General features: G+C 34.9%; 1 protein-coding gene across 5 annotated transcripts; it reads left to right on the top strand.

Annotated features, from left to right (window-relative positions):
• The first annotated feature begins 1185 nt into the window (after positions 1-1185).
• LOC144425730 (anoctamin-5-like) lies at positions 1186-26047 on the top strand. 5 transcript variants are annotated; one of them, XM_078115284.1, is made up of 24 exons: positions 1186-1368; positions 4182-4423; positions 4809-4937; positions 9669-9830; positions 9920-10150; positions 10638-10742; positions 11200-11307; positions 12435-12553; positions 12887-13024; positions 14934-15048; positions 15271-15331; positions 15674-15894; positions 16559-16750; positions 17299-17335; positions 18010-18176; positions 18243-18361; positions 18856-18977; positions 19709-19829; positions 20415-20499; positions 21387-21488; positions 22038-22144; positions 22802-22907; positions 23966-24116; positions 24662-26047. In XM_078115284.1, the coding sequence occupies exons 1-24, from the start codon at positions 1338-1340 to the stop codon at positions 24787-24789; spliced, it is 3099 nt and encodes a 1032-aa protein (XP_077971410.1). In that variant the 5' UTR covers positions 1186-1337; the 3' UTR covers positions 24790-26047. The 5 variants fall into 5 exon arrangements, with proteins under 5 accessions (XP_077971410.1, XP_077971409.1, XP_077971408.1 ...); XM_078115283.1 differs by lacking the exons at positions 1186-1368; positions 12887-13024 and adding exons at positions 2183-2402; positions 14165-14299; XM_078115282.1 differs by lacking the exon at positions 1186-1368 and adding an exon at positions 2183-2402.
• Positions 26048-26220: the final 173 nt, after the last annotated feature.

Below are 26220 nucleotides of genomic sequence, written 5' to 3'. Positions count from 1 at the left end.
CACAGAATCTTGAATGAATTCAAATAAATAATTCAATTCACCTCCTACACATGTCGGAAAATATCTTCCAGCAAAATTGGCAAAGCTATATATGACAATGGACACAGCCTAAAATCATAACAGCGAGAAAATCACTACTGACAATGGAGCGAACAAAGGAACTCTAAATCAATTCCCAGCGCTCAATGGATATATATTTTGCGCACCCCGGCTGAATGGACCGGGAGAGCTTTGTATTTACTTCGTAGTTATATTTTTGGAGCCGCGTTGAGAACACTGGCTACCCAATACCAGTGGCATTTGTCAGGAGAATTACTTTATTACGCAATAAAATAGATCTTGAGATGAAAATACTATCTAGCTGTATCACCAATATTGACCACTGTATTTTTGGGCCGGTTATTTCAAAATGAAATCCACTACTACTTCATTATGTAGCTTTGGGAGGTTTAGTTGAATTATCTACGCAGTATATATATAATACTTGAGTGATACATAATAAGTTGGATACATCATACATATCGTATATTAGTACTGTTTCTCATTTCATTATATTTGAAACCAGTAAAAGCGCGGCGTGGTGTCGCGTGGTAATGGCATTTATGCATGCTTTCACCCAGTGTTCCCTCTAAGGTGTGCGCGTGTGCGCGCGCACACAGCTTTCAGAGACTGCGCACACGCATAGATTTACTGCGCACAGACGTATTTCGATGTAATGTAACAATGTGCTCGGTTGGCAGGTTGAGAAAGTTTGTTGTTGGCCCACTTATTACCCGGTTAGAACGCCAAAATTTCTTCATTGGTTTTTGCACAAATAATAGTCATTTCCAAAAAAGTGTGCACACACCAAAATTTCTGCGCACACATACTACAAAAAATTAGAGGGAACATTGCTTTCACCTATCTGTCTACAACTATAATAGTATATATATATATATATATTATACATGTATAAAGAAATATATTGCGTTCTAAAATATCAAACTATAATAAAGTAAGTAAAATAGTAAACTATCTTTAATGACAGTTGATTGTTCTGAAGTTGTGTGATATTTCTACATGTAAAACATTGCGTTATAAAATATAAAGGCACATGGTATATTATAATAGCAAAAATGTGAGATATATCAATAAATACTCATTCAAATTTGCAGTAGTTTCAGAAATGTGGCCTATATCTCCGTTAATCAACTTTTTAACGTTGCTCTATAGTGGTCAAGTAGCCATTTGATGACCCTCTACATCCGGAACAAACATTATATATATATATATATATATATATATATACTATTTTTTACAAAGTATACTTTTATTTTTCCTGTCGGACTGAATGAACGATGAATTGCTTCAAAAGTTCCAAAGTTGTAGGTAAGTGCAGAACATTGCTAAATGTTTTTAAATAATTCTGGCTTTTTACTTCTAATTGCAGCGTTGAACAGCTATTATTTATTAGTAATGTTTTTATTTTCATTTTTGAAATCCACTACAGTTGTTTATTCTATTATAATATTTTCATTTTGAGATCCCTCAATTTTGCAAGGGAGTGAGGGATAATAAGTTTACCAAAAAAGTCCATGAATGGCAAATGGTATTGACTTTATTTACGCAATAAAACTATAGTCATAATCAGTAAATTTTAAAGTGGTGACATGTAGTGACCATCCACGCCCACTATGTCATTGCCCGATTGTGTTTGAAATATATCGTCCACGGTAACCATTTCGCCGAATGACTTGGTCATGCGCCGCTGTCTTTTTACAAAGACGTTGGTGATAAGTAAACACTCGATCGTATAAATTAGTCGTTAAGACGCGTTGACACACATATATATGTTCGAGATCACGATGCAAAACAAACACGGCCACTACAATAACGATATTTTCTTCATCATATATATACGCTCTGATATTCTCATAGCATAGCAGTGTGAATGCTGTTTTGATATAGTAAATTGGATACTCCCGTAGTATGTGAACAAATATGGCGGACACCGGTACGTAGTATGTATACCAAGTTAGGCTATAATTTCAGGTACAGATACTATACGGGAGCCACTTGGCTAGTCCCCGAACTCGTAACAGAACTAAAATACGGAAAATTGGAATAAAATTATGGTCTAACTCCAACATGGTACACATACTACGTTCCGGTGTCCGCATACTACAGGAGTGCCGTAAATTGTGATGTGAGTATAGCTACAGTGCCAACGTTAAAGTTGATCTTGTAGGTTTTTGTAATAATTCTTAAAACTAATATGGATGACAACAACGGAAATTTATCTGGACATATTTCGCATACTGAAGTAACTTATGCAGGAACAAAGCGCAAAAGGAAAAAACGGACTATTAAAAGTATTGTCAAATCTTCAAAAGTTGATGCGTATAATATACAAATGCACCCAGGTACATAGTTTCACAATGTCACCAAGGATGGCTTTTTACCAAAACTGGCCAGCCTTACGGTGGCGCTAGGAACTCTTATATGTTAACGCATGGTAGACTTGCTCACCTACATGTTTTCAGAAATTTCTTTAAAACAAGTGTGGGAAAAGGACACGGCATTTTTTGAGACACCCATGTATTTATGATATATTCGCGTGGTGAAATTTAAAACCTAAATGGTGGAAATAAAATAAAAATGAATCTAAAGGTCGACGGTATTTTATCGACAAGTGGATCCTGTTTTTAAATACACAGGGGTGATAGTGACGATCACCATATGGTCAATTCAAAAATATTTTTCTAAAAGCATCCAAATATCTTACCATTAAATTATAAACTTTGAGAACAAATGTATATGAGTAGTTTTCGACTCGTGTAGATCTCACCTTGTCGGCCATTATCTGGTCGCAGGGTTCCAAATCTCCAAAGATAAATTCAAGAAGTGTGTGTACCAATATGGAGGTAACTAATTTTGTTCGCCTACTTTACACCAAGTTGTGTAAAGGAACTGAAGTCTATGGACAGGGGATATATTCACTTGACAATCAAAGACAGTCCCCGAACTCGTAATAGAACTAAAATAAGGAAACTCGGGAATAAAATTATGGCCTAACCCTAACCGGGTACACACACTACAGGAGTACCAATTCAAGTATGCACTATGTGAGCTGTTTGTTTTGGCGTAAAATGACAATGCTCAAAAGAGTTGGATAATGTAATAACCTGGTAAAACGGGTGGTGAATAGAGTTTAAGTTTATTTTGTTCACTATATATAGATCTTCGAGGTTCTGTGAAAATTACTGCAGACACTCGCTTTTTCGAGATCAAATTACAATAAAAACACGTTCATTGTAATATAATTTAATATATCAAAATGAGTAAGTATAGTGCATCTAGCTATAATATCTGGCAAATTATCTTCTTATCTACATTGAAATATAGCTTACGATCAGACGGACTTGGATAATAATTATATGTTCTTTTTGGTGAAAGTAGTCACGCATGACGCGAAGTACAATAAGACTGATATTCTGTAGTTTGACTTATAAGTTTGAGGAAGGCCTGAAGTTTGCTCGTTTTTTAAATTCAGAATTTAGTTCGTTTTTATTCAGCGAAGTGATCAAGGTGACATGTAAATGCATGATGAAGTTGATAGCGATTAATTTGTAAAATTTATTCAGAGGGATAATTCAAATGAAAAATAGCTTACTACCTTTACTTATTTGGCAAATATATGATTTTACATAAGGAAATAACACGAATTTCTAAGGAAATTCGCTTTATCCTTCTAGCTAGGGGGTTGGGTACTGTCGTTCAGAAGGTATAATTAAATCTTCCAATGTGTCATTTATATTTTTATTTTACTAGTTTAGTATTCTTTAGGTATTATGACACTTTAACTATATGACAATATATTAAAACTGTACATTGTACAAGTAGCATTTTAGTATTAATGCCGATTCAAATGTACGTTTCGACCAATGATATCAACTATAGTTCCAATCGATTCGCCTTCGGCAATTTTTAAATAAACGTTTACGGAGAACCTAATCTACAATATTGTTTGATAATGGTTTTTATTAGCGATCCAGATAGTGTTCGATCATGTATGGGTTACAAAGACGCCCACATTGAAATGAAGTCGAAGTTTTATGTTGTTATACTAAGATGTTAATTCAACCAATTTGCCGCATTTGATCGATATAAACCCGATTATCATAATTATACCTTAATTTTAGATTCTACTTCCAAAACGGAAGATTCAGGAAAGATGGAATCTGACAAAACACACGAAAGGGAGGAAGAGCTTCCTAAGGCTGTCTACCTGCAACCGACACCTCGGACTCTGCCTCCTATCGATATCAAAACATCTGTCGGAACTTCATCCGTGGTCGCTACATCTGCTGCATTTCCAGATATACAAAAAACTACTCGACCAACTAATCCTGTTTTGTTGCCACCAATAAATCAAGACAATAAAGTAAACTAACATATTTAAAATATGTTTCCCCTGTTTTAAGCATTTATAGGAGAGAACAACTTATGATGAGGATTAATGTTTGTTTGCTAAATTATTTGTGATAGGCTCTTCCAATATTGTTAGTATAATTGTCGGTAGCATGATATATTCCCATCTTGCAATAGTGCGCAGAAGTAAATGTAATCACATTAGTAGGACGTCTACACCGACTTGTGATGTAAGCATTATTCAATAAGCCATACTTTAACAAACGACTTGTATTGGGGTATTCCACCTGAAGTTTGGCTTTACGTAACTATCTTAATTAAGGTATGTCGGATTTCGCCAATATTTACAAATGACCTTGCTTTGGGTAGACCTTGACTTGAATCTATTTGTAATGCAGAAAGGTGTGGACAATGCTTCGTACACAAAACATGCAGAAAAATCTGATTCGGATACACAAAATTTGAATAACGGAATCAATGAAAACCAACCTTTGAATGAAGATACTAAAAAGAAAAAGTATTATCAAGTATGTTACTTTTTCAAAACATTGAAAGAATTTCGACTGCTAACATTTCTTATATGAATTGAACTGCTAATGTACGGCGATGCAATGCTATCCCTATAGGGACTGCAGGCAGAACAAACTGGACGTTTCATGTAACTGCTTTTAGACTATAGTCGGGATTGTTAGCTATTGCGATTCAACTCTAGGTGCTAATAATTTAGATTGTAGGCTATTCCTCAACTACGTTACTTCATTGGTTTGAAAGATTATTCACAAACAAATAGCCACGCCGGATTTTCAAGATGATACTGAAAACTTTTATTTCTTTTGTACCTCTCTTTCGCGTGACATATCAAAATTCCTCAGTGTACTCATGTAACAATTGCGGTTGTGTAGAATGTAGATCACTATCCCCTGTAATATATTCTTAGCTTAAGCACGAACGCAAGTGTAATCGTAAAGTAAAAATAAAAAACAAGATACGAATCCAACGTATCGTGTTACTATTCCGACCAATGGATGGATTTTGAAGGTTTTGATTCATCAAAATATTCATTCTATTTCAATTAAAAGCATCCAGACATTTTCATTTGCTGATTTAAGTCAGATTTACTGAGTTAGGATTTCGCCGAATACATTCTTTTATCTTAAGACTCGCCGACAGTAAGGAGTGGTTTGATACAAATCACCGTGTATTCACCGGAATGGTCGTATACAAATCACCGTATTTTATGAACAGGCTTAAAATCCTTAGCAATTTATATAGTTGGCAAATAGGTTTCCGGCAAGTCGTAAAATGAATTAATCAATGAAGCGTAAGAGCGCGACTCATATCTCCCATGGGAATGGTCGCGCATTCGATTCGCGCCTTGATAGCATTGGCTTGGGAGCTTGAAATTGTTTGTAGCCATGATTTCAGAGCTACATTGGCAGTATATATGCTCATTTATATAAAAAAAAAATCGACGCGATTACGTTCGTTTATCTAAAATCACTCTGGAAAAGTTGTTACTGCTTTGTATTGCCTCTCATTTTTTATTACAGGAAGATTATTGCTATATTGTAATTTTTATATTAAAGACGCTTATTTATATAAAAAAAATCGACGCGATTACGTTCGTATATCTAAAATCACTCTGGAAAAGTTGTTACCATAAAAAAATCGACGCGATTACGTTCGTTTATCTAAAATCACTCTGGAAAAGTTGTTACTGCTTTGTATTGCCTCTCATATTTTATTACAGGAAGGTTATTGCTATATTGTAATTTTTATATTAAAGACGCGGAGTTATACTGGTAGACCGGCGTAGCACAAAAGATGAATAATGCGCGGCAGTATATCGCCGAAAACCATAGAAGTCATAGAACTGTGTGTGTATACATTATGTTTGCGGTATTGATGTAGCTGCTTGATATAAAAAAAAGTAACGAGATAGTCGTTAGGTAATTTGGTAGCAAATTAATGAATAATCTCAGATCACCTCGCAATATTGAGTAGAATAAAATTTTCAGAAATGTCTTGTACAAATTAAACGCAAACAATATTGTTTAGCTTTGTCCATAGATAAACATTCGCATCACAGATAATTTCCTTAAATGCCCTTTTCTACCTATGTTCGAATGAGAAAGAGGGTGCAAAGTGTAACCGGAAGTATTCGAGGGCAGATTGAGTGTTGGTGCCTTGTTTGCTCTTGCTCTATTCCTATTATTCGTCGCATATAGGTCGACAAAGATAAACTCGTTATTACTTGTGCAAGTATGTAATAAGGAAAACGCCTGATATGTCGTGTTTTTGTATGGCCTACGATAAATAATGTTTGTTTTTAATTGCCAGTAGCAAACTGGTGTATAACCAAATAGTTAATTATTGTTTTGTGTAGCAGGCGATATAAATTATGATCATTATCTTGAGCCCATAGTCTGTTTCGTGTCGTTTTCTAATTTTGGTTGAGGGCTACTTATTTCAGGCCAATCTTGCTGCGCAAGAATATAGATGTATTTACAGATTTTTAGGTTGATTTGTCAGTTTTCAATCTTTTTTAAGTGGGTGTACGTCGAGTTAACATAAATTGAGCTGGCATGTTGACTCAAAACTTTCTTTTGGTGAGGCATGTTATCATAGCATTAGTCACAGAAGTGCAGGAAAGTTAGCATAGCAGATATAGTTATTTCTGCTAAAATGAATAGTTTGAAATTTCACTGGCATATAGCTTGACCATAGCACTATCAGATATGCTAGTTTTACAACTTTATTTAAAATTGGGGTTATATACCTCGACAGAGCTATATATACGATTATACGGTATTTATTTGTTTCAGTTCGTTTGTATGCATATGACAAAATGCGTTGGCTACTTATCTCAATGGTGTTAGCTTGTCCGTTATATTTGCCCGTTATTGATACTGTAACATTTGCGTTAGATTTCTTAAATGATATATATATACTATACATATGGATAACGGATCCAACGACCATCTTGTAAAATCTAAGAGTAGCGATGGAACTGGTTTTTCAAGTTCCACTTCGAAGCAAATATCAGGAGAAGAAAATGAGCTGTACAGACTTGGTTCCTCAATAAGTGATGTTGCCGGCCAATTGAGGCCAGGGACATACAAAGTTAGAAATCAAGAAGTGTCTACGGAATATCAGGTATTAATTGAAGTTCATCTTGAATACGTACGCCTCCACGACAGCGTATCTAACCAATGAAAGATATATTTTAAACATTTTGATAATTCATGCTGCTTGTGTTTACAATGGTTGTATTTACGACCTCTGTTAGGTTACCAGCAAGGTTCTACCTATATTTTAACATTGCGTGATTTTAATGCACTGAGGTATCTGAAGCTACATTCCTACAAAAACAAAATGAAAACAACGTCATCACATTCTCAATAAATATAAACGAACCTAAAACCAAAAGGTGTTCACAAAGGTTCCATTACATTTGAACCCGTGTACATTTGAACCCACGACAATTGTATCTACATTCTATTGCACCTATGGATTTTTTTTTTGTTTTACGGATATTTGAACCCATACCAACCCTAACTCATGGGTTTTAGCACCCGCATATAAATTGAACCCGCGGATATACGCATGGGTTCAAATGTACGTGGGTTCAAATGTACGGTCACCGTTCACAAATAATCTTGAAAATATATCCGGGAGAAAAGTGTGTCTGTTCGACTTCTAAATTCAAGGATTGCGTCGGGGATACCTGTCTGATTTTTAGCAATTGTTTCGAAAATGCACAAGGAAGTTGATGTTTTGGGGAAAATTCATGACATATAAAACGCAGTATCAGATAACATCGCTCCAGTCCGGTCGGTGCGCTACACTTAGTCAAGTTGGTTTCTGTGTTTAGCTTTTGCTCGAAAAATTGCTTTGATAAACCTAGGTTTGGCCCAATATACGAAAATTACGTAATAGTAACGAAATATCATATTGAGGCCGCCCGCGTATGACTTTATGAACCTACTTAATTCTTTGTCATGAACCGAAGTGCACGAGGTATAGAAAACTGGAGTCATCTGTACACTTTCACTTTTGAATATCGTATATCTAGATTCTAGATATAAGAACTTTTAAAGTGTACTAACTGGCCTTGCAGAATGCTGTTTTATGAATAGGTATACCCACCGTATTCGTGTTAAAATTACTCCTATTTCCTCTTGGGCATGGTGCTGTTTATGATAGGCAGTCCCTCGAGGTTACTGTAAAGTTTGGCAACGAAAGGGAGAAGTATTTACGTCATAATGGCACTGGCTTAGTGATATAGCGAATGCTTCAGAATTCATTGTTGGCGAATGCTTGTTAGATTTGGCTATGTGTGAACGCGATTGCTGTTCGAAGTTTATTTGCTGCCGTTGTTGGGATTTCTTATTCTATCCTAATGATGACGGGGTATGTTTTGGTATTTTGAAACTTTAATATTATTTTAACTTTTATACGATCTGAACTTTTTAATTGACAGGAAGAGTACCGGTATAGCTATTAGCAGTATTACTTTGTCATTTCATTTGTTGCAGGAGCGTGAATAGTACCAAACTAAATCGAGCGATGCATAGTACTGCATAAAATTCGAACTTATACGTGTGTACTTAAAATCGGAAAGTACGATTATCTCTAATTAGTAGAGTTTACGTGTTTGTGCAGTGACATTCGAACCAGTTTGCGCTGTGATAATAGCAATGCTTTACAGATGCAGGGTGTACTAATATCAGTCAGAACATAATTTTGTCATAATAAGCCCTATTTTCTGAACCTATGATAAAATTACCTGTTTTTTTCCTGGCACAGCGTTAAGAAATATGCCTGTGCTCGCTTGCTAAAGCAATCTTGCTATCGGTATTTTAGGTAGGTTTGTCCACGCCAGCGTCACGCGGCATCGTCTAAATCTAAAAGCTTACATATGAGCCAGAAAAAATCGAATCAACAAAATAATATAAAAATTCGAATCCAAGCTTGGTTCAAATGCATCACAATCATTTCTTAGGCTATAAATATAAAGCCGAATTCGGCATGATTTCAGAAATTTCCGCAAACTCGAGAACTCGAAAAGTATCATTGCACTGAGCGTAATTTGGATTCCAGTGACACCGTGGACTGAAACGACGTAAATACCGAGTTTGTTCTGACGTACATATGTGCGAGTTGTTGTGCCCACATCCTTGATTTGCTTTCTAATAACTTTCTTAGATACAACGTGATAGTAAAATGTCAGTACTCATCAAAAAATTTATATTCAGAAACCGAGAGCCACATTGTACTTCAAAGATAATGAACGACGAATAGACTTCGTGCTCGCCTATGACGACGATGAACAAGACAGCGAGAAGAAAACCAAACGAGATAAATTTGAAAATGGCCTTATGGAAACCGGTCTTCAATTGGAGTGGGAGCCCAAAGAGGTATAAACCAAAGTTGACTACAGATGAAAAGTTTTTACCCCATCTCTACGTTTATACTTTGATTATTGTTTGCTACGTTTCTTTTCTAGGAATCTCAAGATCAAAAAACCTGTTTTGTCAAAATTCATGCTCCATGGTCCGTTTTGTTGAAATATGCTGAAATAATGCGAATCAAAATGCCTTTGAAGGAAGACGAATCTTGTGAATCGCGAGAAAAGCTCGAGGAAGAACATGAGAATGCCGATATTTGTTGCCATTCGGTCTGGTCCAAATGTAAATGCTGTTTCGATCCATGTAGATTGGACAGTGGCTTTATTGAGGTATCTTATATCTTTTTTTCTGCTGCTGAATTAATGTTCCTTTAACTTGTGCAAGTGGTTTAGATTTGGGATGTTATAGCTTATATCAAAAACCATTACTATTTGGAATGAATATTTGCAGTTTACCTTTCATTCAATTATATACATTGTCTTCCATTTTGGGTCCTTTCATGATTTTGTACATCTTATTTATATATTCATTTATGTCAGTGAAGTCAAAATATGTTTTTAATATCTTCAATATGCAACCAGATTAAAGCATCTAATTTTTTATAAGTAGATTTTTATGGATGTTTTCTTACGGAAATATGAGTTGCCAGCCTATTTCTATAGTTTAAATAAAAAAGTCTGGTTAAATCAAATGAAATAGTATTGTACTTCCGTAAAACCCGTGTTATCTGTTGAACCTGAAACGATTTAATTTTGGCTTACCTAGGGTTTAACCCTAGTCAGAATAGGTTATTCATACTGTGGTAATAATTTTCAGGATGAAGGAAATTATTACACTGCTGAGTTTTCCAAAGAAAAACAGTCGTTTTTTGATATAAAAGATAGGAAGACATTCTTTTCTAATTCGGAAAGATCCAGAATTGTAAGTTACGTCGACTTATTTTAATCACATATTTTTTGTTTAATTTTACGTTGACATGGACCCCACAAAAATAATTCACTGAGAATTGGCCACAGATTAAATGAGGTTGTCGTGTTTTTTTCAGAATTTTGATATTCAAACCTCTTACTTACAGTATAGGGACAATTAATAGGGACAACAGTATTTGGGACAATAAATTGGACATATCTTTCTCCCAACCTGCGTAGTCTGCTATTTGCCCATATTAGGCCCGTAATTATATGTCTTTACTCCGAACAAGGCTCTGTACGGGCGGTTACTGTCTGATAAGAAGCTACTACATATATGTAACATAACAATGATGAAATTTAAGCAACACGTAAATTCTAATGTAACGAGTAGTTTACTACTACAACGAAAGGGTTAACTTGTTCAGTACACGTATGACCTAAAACACGAGTTCATTCTTGTTTTTTAGACTTACCGGATTTTAAGTGAAACTAGATTTGCTCCAGGGAAATTACAACTTGGAATACAAAGGCTCATTAATCAAAGTGTATACGATTCTGCATTTCCGTTGCATGAGGTACGTTATACAGTCACAGTTAAAAAAAAGAATTTCAATATTGTTACTTAGAAATACCAACAAATTTTGAGCGATTGTATATAATATATCATGATCATTCTACATGTGGTTACACGAAAATTATTCCGTCAAGCTGAAGCCCCTACGGCGAACTTAAACTTGATTGTAAAACGATACGACATATGGGAATCTAATTTGCAATCTGTCTGCCCAACACACCACACGAAATTCTATATAAACGATATAAACAATTTCAATTGGGCTGCCGGGCTTCTTGTCGCTGTATATGAAAAGCGAAAAAATTGTACAAAACTTGTCGACCCGGTTAATCGAATTCTCAAAATTATTTTTGAACTCAGCTTGCGTTAAACGCATTTGTCAGCTTATGACTGTTTTTTAAAATTGATGGCTTGGAATCATTATTGAACCAACTTAATTTTTGCTGTTTGCCGACTTCAAAAGTCGAAATTTGTCTGAACGATGAGTCCGACGTACCTATGTCCAGTGCACATTATAAGTTTTCGGTTGGGCAAAAAAATTGGTTTTAGACAAACATGACACGTTAATCAAAATTGTGCTGGACTTTGTGGAATAATCACCTGTGAACTGGTTTTCTGATATTCCTATGAGTCATGCATAAGCTTTTTTATCTGTTCTATACCTAATGAGTCTCAATTGTATACTTTTTTTTATGACGAATGGACCCGTAATGATTGTTATTTGTTTTGCAATATGGCAATATTACATTTTTTCATTATTGACCGCAACAAGAGGGTACGGTACCTATGCCCTAATTCCCCCTGGCGCTCTAATATTTTTTTTTATAATATTTGTGTAATAGTAATGAAAACGGAGTTGGCATCACAAACAAAATTTTAGTCATAGTGATTTCAGAATAAACCAACCTAGTCAACTCCCCAAAAGTAAATTCTATGTTTTAGAAAAGAGTAGAAATTGCCTTGTATGAGAGTCTATTGTCAAAAACTTCTATTTCCAACACAATACGTTGCTGTAAAAAAGACGGTAACCTGTATTTACATTACACCACCATTGAAACTAATTGTGTATTCACATGATAGTTTTTTCATTTCTATACATTCGAGAATAACTACGTTTTGTTTGTTCAGGGCAAGCATACGGCCAAAGATTCTAAGTTACCTGTAAACAGTAATATGCGACGAATGCTGTATTGGGAATGGGCAAGATGGGGTCGGTGGTACAAATTTCAACCACTGGATGCAGTCAGGTGAATCCAAAAATGAAATAAAAATATCTTGTCATTTTTTTTATCTACCCCTAGACTAGACAATACAGAAACATGTAACAATTCAAAAAAGTCTCTAGATTTTATAAAAAGCGTTAATTGACAATCTACGTGCTGTCTGTTTTTTTAATAAATTTCTCTTTACATCATAGTCATAACTGGGTTGTTCGATTTTTGTGATCTATGTCATTATTTATACATTTTAACAATTTAATCAAAATGAACATGATTTTAGTTAATTTTTTCTTATATAAATTTTAATTAGAATTCCGATTCTTCCATTTCCAAAATTAATTTTGCGTTATCCTGGTTCAGAACGTATCTAGGGGAAAAGATAGCTATGTATTTTGCTTTCCTCGGCTTCTATACTCAGATGCTGGCTATAGCTGCTCTTGTTGGAACGATTGTTGTTATTTATGGAGGCGTGACCCTTGTCCAAAGCGATAATCCTAGGTATATTCAAAACAGCATGAACCAGACTAACCCCAAAAGCACGTGGTTGCGCAGTAGAAAACTACGCTGGTTAACTCCTCCGGCTAAAGCTTGGGTAGAGCATGGCCTGATTTGGCAATTTATTTATTTTGATTCCTACTAACGTAATGAGGATAAGCGACTGACGTTTTCGTATTTACACCATGTAAGTTCCAGGGCAGATGACCATATTTTTCTATCACACCTTACTCATTTTCGGCCATTATATAGTCTAACTTAGTTGTTATGGGATAAATAATCATTTTTTTTTTGATTTAGTGGAATGCAATTTTGGATGATATAGCAATTATGAATATCAGCATTCTTATTAACATTTTTCGAATCCTCAATTTTTCTTCCCAACTTTCCCAAAGTGTTCCGGGACATTTGTCATTCCGCGGTTTGATTTCTGGGAAGTATTTATAAAATTTATCGTTGGCTTACGAAAATGAGATTATTGAACATTGTTCGCGGTAAATAATAGCGTCGAATTTCCCGACATTGAGTTCTCCCGAATTTCCCGAGTTTGATTTGAAATTGTCTGCAATTCTCAGTTCTTATGCGAATTTACTGTTATCAAGATGCGCTTTTATGAAATATGATATGCTTTTGAAAATTTTAATGCGTACATATGTCTGTAAGTTTTAGAATGAAAAAAAAAATATGTTATTCTGGGCCATATCTGATTCATTCACACGGCATTGTACAAGCTAATAGTATTTGTAATCGCTCTCTTAATGTAAATCGAACCGTAGGAAAGTGGATTTTTGTTAGTATATAACGTACTACCAATGCCGTTTTTTTCTTTTGACATAATGAACCTGAGGCCTTAACCATCTTATTATATGGCAGCAATATGCACGTAAGTTATAGATTTTGATGCAACGCATCGTTAGACGCACTCAAAATCCTCAATCAATATTAATTGTGGTTGACTTGTGGTAAAGTACAACGTTATGTGAACAGTCATGATATCGGGGCTAAATTTTTACTTCGCTAGAAAATTTCGCTTAGCAAGGCTTATTCGATCTAAGTTTCATATGTAACTAACTAACTAAACTTTTTATATATTCTTTTTCTGCATGCATACTTTTGTTATCAACTCTAACAAACGTTACGTAGAAAATATTTTGGAGACAGCATCGGTATATACTTCACTTGGCTTGGCTTTTATACTCACATGCTTGTTTATCCATCTATTCTGGGAATCATAGTATTTTGCTACAGCGCTGCAACCTTGTCCGGTGATCCGAATTCGTAAGTAGTGAGGCGAGATGCAGAACCAAACTGGGTGATTTTGGTATTGTAACATAGGGTGTTAATCACTGTCTCAAATTTTAATTTAGTGTCATCATCGACATTATTAAAATATTCTTCTAAAAAATTTGTATGATTCTTTTTGTTGATTTAACTAATCGCACGACTTTCCTCTTTTCTCAAATTGAATTAATCTTTATATATTCTCATGCTTTGATAGATTTAATAATGTGGAAAAATACAATATCGAACACCATTCACTCTCTTCTCTATCACTCAGTTGGGATATCTTACCGAAATGTATTAGTTGCCGAACCTAATCGGAGAACTGTGATTGATTTTGTTGCGGAAAAAAGCACGATTACATTAGTATAACTGTAATTTATCAAGTTTATATCACGTACATATTCCAAAAGTAGTACTGATGTAGAATGTAGATGATATATTACAAAATATACTATTGGTTTAATTTAGTATCGTTTCATATACGATAGCATGTGATAATGTACAAATATGCTAAAGAATAAAATATAGTTAATACCGCTTTCCTAGCTTTTTGTAATTACGATTCACAAAGACATGGCGCATAGTAGTTACAATATGATCCTCAGGATTGTTACCTTTTTATACATAGTCGTGAAATATGTGATGACACCTATCCAACATATGTTGGGAATGAAACAATGTGTCCTGTATGTGACGTTGATTGTTCGTACTGGAAGTTGACAACTTCGTGTCTCGCAGCTCGGGTAAGTCAAATCCCTAAACACACTTTAGGTTGATGTTTACCGTTATTTTCAAAAGCTTTCAGACAATTCATATTAAACCTTTATCTGTTTTTTAAATTTGTCGTATATTTACAATGGTAAAGTTGAAATAGGCTGTGTTGACAGTTGCTGAGTATGGAACCGTCTTCAAATGGCTTCTATATTCATATGAGAGAATGTAACTCTAAATTTACTTTGTTTCAGTTCACACATCTCTTTGACAACAATTCTACGATATTTTTTGCTGTTTTCATGTCTCTATGGGGTGAGTTTGCGTACTAATGGCGATAAATATGTATTGACTGAAGTTAGGATTTTTTGCCTGGTTCGAAGTAGCCATTGAAGTCGAAAAATAAATTGAATCAAATCCATTCAAGTTTTGAGAAATGAGAAACAGAAGGGATTCAGAAATGATGACGACATAATATTGCCTGCACTCCGCCGTGATATTAGCCAGATTCTTTCATATTATTTCCATTGATATGATATGCTTCTTAAGTAAATGTCCCATCGAATTCCGTAACAAAAATCTGTTCAATTTACGAATTTGGTATCTGAATTTGCCTTCGTTGAACTTGAGGTGAAGTATCTTTTATTCCTTATTCAGCAACCATGTTTCTTGAATTTTGGAAGCGTGAACAATTTCGTCTTTCGTATGAATGGGATTTAGTCGATTACGACGAAGAACAAGATCTAATTCGGCCGGAGTTTGAGGCTGTTGTTAAAAAGGAACGGTTGAATCCAGTCACCCAACAAAAAGAACCTTACCTCGACGCGCGAACAAAATATTCGCGAGTGGCATTTTCATTGGTCACTGTGATTTTCTGGGTGAGTTTTGTACTGTATTTCAGCAGTTACTTAATAGATTACAAACAAGTTTCCAACTATGGCCGAACGACGGGTTTTAAATCCCACCCATGAAAATTTCACCAAAGAGATTCCTCCTTCGGAAAGTTCCAGTAATGGAAAGCTTCCCATGGAATATTCCGTCCAGACAATATCAACACCAACCTCCATTAAAAGACTTTTTATAGAAGACAGTTTATTAGTGAAATTTTCATGGGTAGATTTTTTGCGATTTTATCATTCCGGAGAACGGCCAAACAACTTCCATGCGAAATGCCCGAAAAAGGGTTCATTTTCAACCTTTTTGCCACAAACTGGTATACGTGGTCGAGTAAGAATTATCATGACAATTTATACGGGCGTGTCTCGTCGTCATAATCCAATATTAGTTTATTCTGAAACTACTTGTTGATTCCGATTATTCACATGGGGGTTCGTGGCTAGACCTTCTCTATGGAAGTTAATAAATTATGAAATTATTTGTACAAAATCACTCATTATCTTTTTGCAATGAAATCATTTTTAGTCTAGTATGATAAATGCATTTCACGATAGTTATTCTTTAACCCTTGGTGGGATAACCCATCAAGGTATTTTTTATGTAAAAATAACATAACAGTACATAGAACATAATTTTTCATTCCAGCTTCTCGTAATCGTGGCGGCTGTTTTTGCCATCATTGTTTATCGTCTCGCTATCAAGGCAATTTTCGCTGTATCTATCGATTTCACCCAAGTACAAGATGTTGAATTGATTGGCCAGTTTGCGACTCCACAGATGTTGACTACGATAACTGCTTCATTACTATCTCTCATTGTCATTATGGTACTAAACAAGGTAAATTGAATATACCATGTTAAGCAAATGTATACATACCCATTTTACATCAGTTGAAGGATTTAGTTTCGTGAAAGCTTTTCATTAACTAGATTTCGTCGGACTAGAGCAGTATTCATTGCTCAATTTCAGGTATATATTCTTATGACACAGAGTTTAAATTAAGTGTACAATGTTCTCCGGATAGCGAATACTGACACGATTATTTTCCCTATCGATATCACCAATTTTAACAGGATGTCGACCAAAATTTTACATTCAACAAACTGGCATTCTAAGCTTCTGCCCATGGTTAGCACCTTAGACCTAATTATGTTGGCCAAACAGGTTGAATATGTATGGTGCAACCCATGTTCATCATCTCACCCAGGATGTAATAAATTGATTAGACAATGCCAAACCATAATTCTTTTTTTTCCTCTGTCGCAGCTTTTTACATATTGGTGGGCGTTCGCAGTGCTGGGTGAACAGTTCTTTATTTCATACTAATAAAAGTAGTCTGGAACTGACCAGCTTCAGCTTTATAATCAGTTCGCACAATTTTTCAGGTTTACGAAGTCGTCGCATTAAAGCTCACACATATGGGTAAATAGTTTTGTTCGTCTTCTATTTAAAATGTATTTAGTTTCTAAAATAAATGATCTTCAAACGAGAGTTGTTGCAGATTTAGTTTTGTAAAAATTTAACCAAAAAGAGTGTTGTTTTAACCATATTGTTCCGTTGTACGAGTACAGACATTTATTATTTTGATAGGTGTAGCCTATTTCGAGGCGCGATAACCTAGTGCAGTGGCTTTCAATCTTTTTGGCAGAGCGGAACCCCTGTGCGATAATATAACTTTCTTTAATGACTAAGTTGTATTAACCATAAATATATAACAAAAATATGTATTAATACTGGTAATACAAAATGATCTTTGAATAAACAGCAAGTTTAATAAAAGTGGCAAATTTAATAGGTATTTGATTATATACACGTAACAATCGACTTGAAGAAAACTGGTATATCATGTTTATTAATTGACCGTGAACCAATGCTGGTTTGCGACATTAGATAAGTAGGCTACATGTAAATATTAATTCGAGTTTTTTTTTTTGAAAAAGCACAGCCTCCTAGTCTGTATAGAAACCTCTGAGTCCCTACAAACGGCAATCAAACCCAAGATATCTCACCGGTGACTGATGATTGTCTTTGTTGCAAAAATTGAAGCAAGCAAAATGAGTATGCAATAATGACCTTTATCTTCTTCCATCTTCCAGAATTACCAAGAACTCAGATGGAATTCGATGACAGTTTCACCTTCAAAATGTTTTGTTTCCAATTTGTGAATTATTATTCCTACCTATTTTATGTCGCGTTTTTCAAGACATCGATAGCTGGCAATCCCAGCAATTATACTTATCTCGGAGACTGGAGATGGGAACAGGTATTGAAAATTTGTTTTCGAATGTCAGATATTTTTCTGCATCTCTAATCAATTTAACGTTTCTAGTGTGATCCTGGTGGTTGTATGTACGAACTATCAATCCAGCTGATCATTATCATGCTCGGAAAACAATTGTGGAATAATACGTTGGAGATAGTACTTCCATGGACCCTGAATAAATACAGGTCAATTAAAAATTGCCATATTTTTTAGATTAGTGGATTAGTGTAGCGCCAAGCGCGACATCTTTTGGCAAGCGCACAATTTGAATATCTAAATGTGTAGTGTTTTCAAGATATATTATGTATTATGGTTATACCTTAGTGCAGTGGTTTGCAGGCCGCGGTCCAGTTATGGCCTGCGTAACGATTTAATATTGCCCGCCGAACTTGATTGAAATAGTTTACCACTTTATGTTTTTACCTTTTTGCGGTCTAAATGCCGCCAAGCACGTGTATATTCGTAGCAATTCAATTATACTGTTATCTCAAATATACGTACCGGTATCGGCCCCTTGCGGGGAACTCCCCTTTTTCGGCCCGCGAATATCCTCACGCTTCTAATTTTGGCCCTCGCTCAACCAACCTTGTGAACCACTGTCCTAGTGATTATTTTGCGAATCTTGTTTGTCTTGACATAATAGTCTTTTTCTCTAGTAGAGTGTCATTATATCTTACAGGCAATATAAATCAACTAAGCGTTCGAAAGAAATGCCTGATAACGAATATACAAGATGGGAGCAGGATTATGATTTACAACAAGCAACTGAGATGGGATTGTTTTATGAATACTTGGAAATGAGTAAGCTGCTACCGCGCGGTCGACCGGTTGTGCAACTTATTTTTATTTAATAGTGAAAATATTAGATTTAAAAAAAAGGAAGGTAGCCGGGTCTGTGGTGCAGTTGGTAAATCAAAAATTTTAATAATCGTAAAATTAAAGGTTCGTAACTTCGCCCCTCTAACAATGGTGACCGAGAAATCGGATATTTGAAACATTCATTGCGCATTCTCTATACAAATTTCGTGAATAACGATTGTTGCTTTTGGGTTGAAGAAATTAAAAATACGAATGGGTCATGCATGTTACGTATATAAAAAAACCTATAGACCATTGTTATAGTGAAAGAGTTTATCTGTATCCGGTCTTTTTTTGGGTTAATTCGAAGCCGAAAATCACGAGAAAATCAAATTTTGATAACAAGAAACTTTGGCGTATGCAACCCTCTTTTATTGGACTGTAAAGAACCCTAAATGAACTTAATATTTTTTAAGTTACTGTAAAAAATGTTGATTTTCTTCATCAACATCGAAAGTCTAAATTCCGAAACCCAACTCCAATAATTAATGTAGGTATTTCGACAGTTTTAAAATGCGACTTCTTCAGCGAAAACATGCCAAACTTTAACTCAATAGCCCTGGTTTGAACATTTTTTATTACAAATTGAATAAACAAAAATTAATTCATTTATTCTAAGAGCTTTGTGTCCGCGTTTAGGATCTACTGAATAATAAAACATAAATTATTTTTAGTTATACAATTTGGATTTGTCACATTATTCGTTGCCGCATTTCCCTTGGCTCCTCTTCTTGCTTTACTCAACAATATCATCGAAATACGACTTGATGCCAACAAATTTATATGTGAACTCAGGTATGCACGTTTTGCTATTTCAAGTATAAGAACATTGATGACACTATTTCTTCAGTATTTGTTATTCAATTAATTAAACAATGCGTGTGAAAAGATTCCGGATCTTTCGAATTCAGTAACTCCCAATGACCAATTGATGTTTCCCTCAGAATAGACTTTCTTGTTTAATTCTGTAGCATTAACTAATGGCAACAGTGACGTAACAATAGAATATCCATCCACTAAAGTCTCTTTCTCGAGGAAAATACCATAAATAACATTTCATTCAAATAAGCATTGATTTCTGGTTGGAATTTTATAGATAAACATAAACCAGGTAGATTGCAGAATCCTAGCCCATTATTGGTGTTATTCTGGTTATCGTTAACGAATTATTGTAAATCTTGTGTGGCGACTGCTCTGGCGAATAATTAATCATGGGTGTTATGAAATCACTGATTTAATATGAAGAAGTCAAATTAGAACCACGTACAATCAACATCTAATTACGTAAAAATGAACGGAACTTTTGACTGCATTGAATCGTTCATTTTACTCCGAATATATTTTTAATATTAATACCTAAAAACTTGTTTATTATTTCAGACGACCTCTCGCTCAGAAATGCGCTGATATTGGAGCTTGGTACCACTTACTTGAATTTATTGCGACTATCTCAGTCGTAACTAACGTGAGTTATCATAATTTGTAGCAGGTACATATTTGGGAATCATTTGTTTTACTGCACTATCTTCGTTGTTATTACTATCATTTTACCAAACGTGGACTATGAGAGCGCTTGGTACTGTCCGTCTTTATCTTCATAGCTGGAGATTAAAGGTAAGATCGGGCCCAAAAATTTCAGACCGACCCCACCCGGGCCCGACTAATTAACTGGATTTGCAGGCCCGAGCCCGAAGCAAAATGGAAATTTCATATTTTATTTATTCTTTGAATTTTCATTGCTAGAGTTTAGTACAGTATGTGTCGTGTTGATGAGGCAACTTCTGTTTTTTTTTGCAGACCACGGTCTCTCGTCTATTTAAAAAAAAAAATCTGCGATAGAGAAGCCTGGCCCGCCCGACCCGAACGTAATGATTGACATTCCAGGCCCGTCCCGGGTTTCGAGCGGGCCGGGCTCGGGCTTCAGATCTTAGCTCTACTGGAGATAGCTTTTGTTCTGAAATTTCAATCAGTTTTAATTGTATCCACTCCACAAGTTCATTTTTATCAAGTTTAACTCTGTATAAATTTTTTATATAGTCGCATAACTTTCTTGTTTTATAATTTTTCATCATAAATCAATTACCTACAGTTTAGCTATACTAATATGCGTCTTTACCATTACTAATAAAACCACGGCCTAATTGGGCAAATAGATAACAGTGATTTAAAAAAAAATTTTTTATTTGCAATGTATGTACTTATTGTAGGAAATCTTGTCGAAGCATGTTCAGGTATTATATTTAGTATATTGAATTTTTATCTTAGTATTATTTCCCCTGATCTTTAAAGCTGTTACAATGCTGTATGCTTGGACTTGGTAGCGAAGGTCAATTTGTTGATTTTATTTTGTAGTCATTCACCATAGCTATAACATCAGAAGCAATCCCCAAGATGGTTTACTATTACGAATATTCAATAGAACCATACGGATCATACACGGAAAGAACCCTTCAGGTATGCATAACCAATTACTTCTTTAACACCATTTTAATTAACTAAGATCATTATCATCGTACAATGTTGGCTCTCCGTCGGAAAAAGCGAAAATGGTTTTGTGTTAAAAATGTATATGTCTTAAAATGGTCTGAAAAAACTTTTCAGTGTACAAGTGCAGACATTTTATTGTAATTTTCTGGGTTGGATTCGCTAGTTTCTCTGAACTCGACTAAGGAAGGCGTATGGAAGGTCTTCCCCAGTGACATGCGCAACCAATGCGAGCAATCAGATGTTTACGATCCCAATGCAATTTTTGGGTGCTTGGGTGAATATTTTATCCAGCCTTTTTGTCTTTGGCGTTACTTTTGTCCTGTAATTTCCCCTCTGCTAGACATCATGACGGAAGAGATGTTCACTGGAACCATTCATTCTTCGATTTTTTAGTGATATCTTTTATTTATATTGAGAAAATACTGTTTTAACCCGGAAATATTGAAATAAAGTTTCCGAATTTTTTTTAACCAATATTTGTACTCTCTGATTGCAACATAATTCAATTGCGTTCAGGGATACACAAATGACAGTCTATCTTTATTCAACACGTCTGATTTCAGTGAACGAAGTATGCCGAAAAATCCTGATCCATTTGGTACTGGCAATGTTACAATTTGCAGGTGGGACAATTAGTTAATTACAATGCCGCTTAGCTACCAATCCCGTTTTTTACCTTATTTATCCCCGGATTGAATAATGATCGGTACGTGCAGCAACGAATTAGGTTGTCGATTCTCGATAAATATTATAGGGCCATTTATTTTTTCGTAGACAATTGAAGATTTTGAAAAATATTTTTAAAATTCAACGGCAAGTTACATGAATCATCTGTCATGTTGTCAAACCCATTCTTGTATCCACTCATACATACATGTACATAATTGATCTGACGATATACCTTATTTTTGTTAGGCATTATAACTTATCCATGATCAAATCATTATATATCTTTTTGAATGTTTGCCGATGTTTCCATCATGCGTAATATTGTCTGTAATTCAAATACAGAGTAATGCTTATGTCAAAATATTTATTGGATTTTAAGCGTTATTGCTAATGGTTATCAGAGCGTTAGTCCTAATTATTTTGACATCAAAGTTTAAACATCTCGAGTTCATACCCCGCGGTGACTACCTCACACAGGGTGTGATAATATAGCTAGGCAATGCCGCACCGGAAATATTACCTTACTTATAAAATTACTAGCGTTTCCGCATCATTAGCTTCTTTTACAGAGCTGGTCATTCCCCGTTTTATGAAATCCGTATACTTTTCAGGTACCGGGATTATCGAACACCACCGTCGTCTGATCCAAAATATGCGTTAACAATGCAGTATTGGCATGTTGTCGCCGCTAGATTAGCTTTCGTTATCGTTATGGAGGTAAGCACACTTTCATATTGCGGTAATGAACTTTTCTAGCTATATGTGGTGAGTGCAAATCAACTAGCTACACTTGACATAACAGTGTTTATGGATTTGAGAATACCGAATAATTATCAATGATATTGAATATGGTGAAAGCCATATTTGCTCCAAAATTTAATCTAGAGGACTTTAAGTTACAATGGAGTTAATAATCAAGATTCAGCGATTATTAATCAATCAGCGACTTGAATAAAATTAGCTCAGCAAAAATATTGTCAAAAGGACAATTTTTTTAATTATCTGTGTTCGACGATCGATTAGGAACTTTCGCGTTTATATAATTGAACGCACAGTTTTGCAAGAAATAAAATAATTAATACATATGTACGCTGCTGCGAAAGGATGAGTGATACTCGTCAGATATGTAGAATCTGCGGGAAGATATTCATCCAATACCTGCAAAGTTATAAACGCTGACGAATAGTATCAGCAATTATAACGTAATAAACAGAATCAAAAATTCGTTGCGCTGTCAACGACCTCTTTGGCATCACAGTAATTCCCAGCGAAGGCAGGTGTCGACTCTTCCTTACTTTTATTTCTCATAAATTTCACCACTTCATAAACGTTTTAGACGCAAGTCAATAACATATATTATTAAATACCAATTCTATAACTAATAGATATAGCTCATAAAGATCTCGATCCCACTGGCGGCCGTAGAATTTTTACAAAAACGTAATGCGGCCGTCTAAAGAAAAAAGGTGGTGCACCCCTGCTCTAAGTCTATACTAAGCAATCGGAGGTCAAATGACTACTATGACCACCGCGATGTCAATCAATTGTAGCAGAATTGTACATGTTATATGATGATGTGCCGGTGAAATATAAAAACCAGTGAAATTGAGGGTGACATATCGGTCCCTGTAGGAGTCAAATAAAGTTTGATAACAACTAATAAAAATACTAGCTTTCCAGCGACTACTTCCAAGTTTAAGTACTAAAATTTTGAAATCGAATATATTATATAGGTTCATTCTGTCCAATAACCTTTTCTATATGACCTCTTTTAGCATGTCGTATTCTTATTGAAACGATTCTTGGATTACATAATACCAGACAGACCGAAGAAATTGAGAGATTTAATAAAACGAGAACATTTTCTTGTCAAAGAAATGTTGGTTAAAGCCGAGGCTGAACATCTGTGGAAACAGGGCGTTAAAAGTAAGAATACGAATTCATTTTTTCAATAAATTTGTTTTTGATTGGTTCGGTCACAAGGTAATACAACGTTTTTATATCTAATAACCCGTAATACAAAGTATCGATATAATATATTCTGATATCAATAACTTAAACTTGTGAATAAATCGGGAGGGCAGAAAATTATTCTGGTATTCAGACTATTTCCCATTCAAATTTGCCTGTGCTGTTTATTTTGCTTTCAAACATCCAAACAACAAATGTTTTCACCGTGTTCATCAATGAATATATTCTCGAAATTCCATTATTATATTATAATCTTTTTTGGAGTCCTGGACAACCTGAGCCACATACGTTGAATAAGCATAGAGAACTTAATTCCATTTAATTGCGCTTATCTTTTTTAACAATGAGAAGTTGTGAAGTATTCTGTTATTTCCATTGCAAAGGAAATACAATTAACTAATTTGGATTAGCATTGTATTAATATATTAACCTGCTGACATTTTCAAAGCGATCTAATATTGTTTTGTCGACCTAATATTGTTTTTGTTCGAAAAATCCAGCCGAAAATGAAATGGCCGGGAGGAAAGAAAAACCAACTGGTAATACAAGAACCGTACAACCAATGATGTCATCAACTTTCGACAACTTTTCAATAGCAGATCACGTTTCATCCTCAACTCCACTCTAACGCAATGAAACAATATTCCTATCAGTCTCTCTCCCTCCACGGCGCGTTCCACCTAAGTTTCATGATGTACAAAGTTCATCCGTCATTCTAATCATATCTCTTCAAATAATAGATCAGATCATTAGAGCCAGTGGGTGGTTTGGGAAGTCGGAACACCCCCTTTTGAAATGTGAAAAAAATAAAAGCATCTTCCTGCATCATACATGGCAATTTTTAAACCCACAAGACTCGCGAAAACACACGTTTTCTGGCCAGACCCGCTAGCTGTTTCAATCTAACTTGGCAAATGGAAATATCCCCCCTCCCCATTCGAAAATTTTTGGCTACGTGCTTGTTAGAGCAGTGGTTCCCAATTTTTTTTCAAAGATCAAAATTTGAAAAAATTAAATTTTGTAAAATCTCGCGACCCAAGGATTCACTTAAATACTAGTCGGCGTGTAGTATTTTAATGGCGCAAAATGAACTGACTATAATATAAAACTACCATTTTTACATAAAATAATTTTTTCTGAAATTTACTCAAAGTGAGAAAGCTGCGCTTATTTCCCATAAACAAGTTTTTGAAATCGTGGCGTGGCTTTATTTAAGCCAATTAGATGTTTCCAAGTTTTTACGCCGACATACTTCCCACACTACAGTAGAGCATTAGCAATGTAATGAAATATATCGACTCGATTTGTATTACTTGTGATCAATTCGGTTCATGTTTGAGCTTAACTATAGTCTATAGGTATAGGTAATCCATTTTAGTGACCATATTTTTATTGGACATAATTTCTAAAATAAAAGTATCATAAACATGTTTTAGGTCGTATAGGGTAGATATTACTTTATTTTCTTTTTATTTCAAAATTCGAATCGTTAATGCATGTTCCATGATTTATTGCATTTTAGCGTATATTTTAAATTATATTTGTGTTGAACAATTACATACATATTGAACAAAAAGCGAAGTGTGCCATTTTTTTTTAACTTGCTTGGATGAGTAAATCGTCCCAACTAGAGATCTCGGGTTCAAGCCCGGTTGAAACAGCTGCCATCTCATCCTGTAATAATATAGATAGCTCGCTAAGCCCCGTCGTCTTACTAACTAACAGGCGACCCTTTTTGCAGAAATACTTTTTAAAGCTCCTAAATGATGTAAAACTTTTCTACCCGAATGTATAATATAGTTGTAGTTTACCAAAATTTAAAAGAATTTAAAATTATTTGAAGAAATGCGATTTTTATTACTGAATATCCATTTTCCCGCTTTATTTTGGACATGTCCAAAATAGCGAAATGAACAGTTTTGAGTTGCTATATTTTACTTTTCAAAATATTTCATTCGTTTTTGCAACAGACATGAATGCTGTCATCATTTCTTTCATTAACGTTTTGAATTCGAATTTCCGTGTTCCGTCCATTGTTAGTTCTTTGATCACAGATTTA

The sequence above is a fragment of the Styela clava genome, chromosome 8 (genome assembly GCF_964204865.1).
Source record: "Styela clava chromosome 8, kaStyClav1.hap1.2, whole genome shotgun sequence".
Taxonomy (NCBI): domain Eukaryota; kingdom Metazoa; phylum Chordata; class Ascidiacea; order Stolidobranchia; family Styelidae; genus Styela; species Styela clava.
This window is presented reverse-complemented; position numbering and strand designations above follow the sequence as displayed.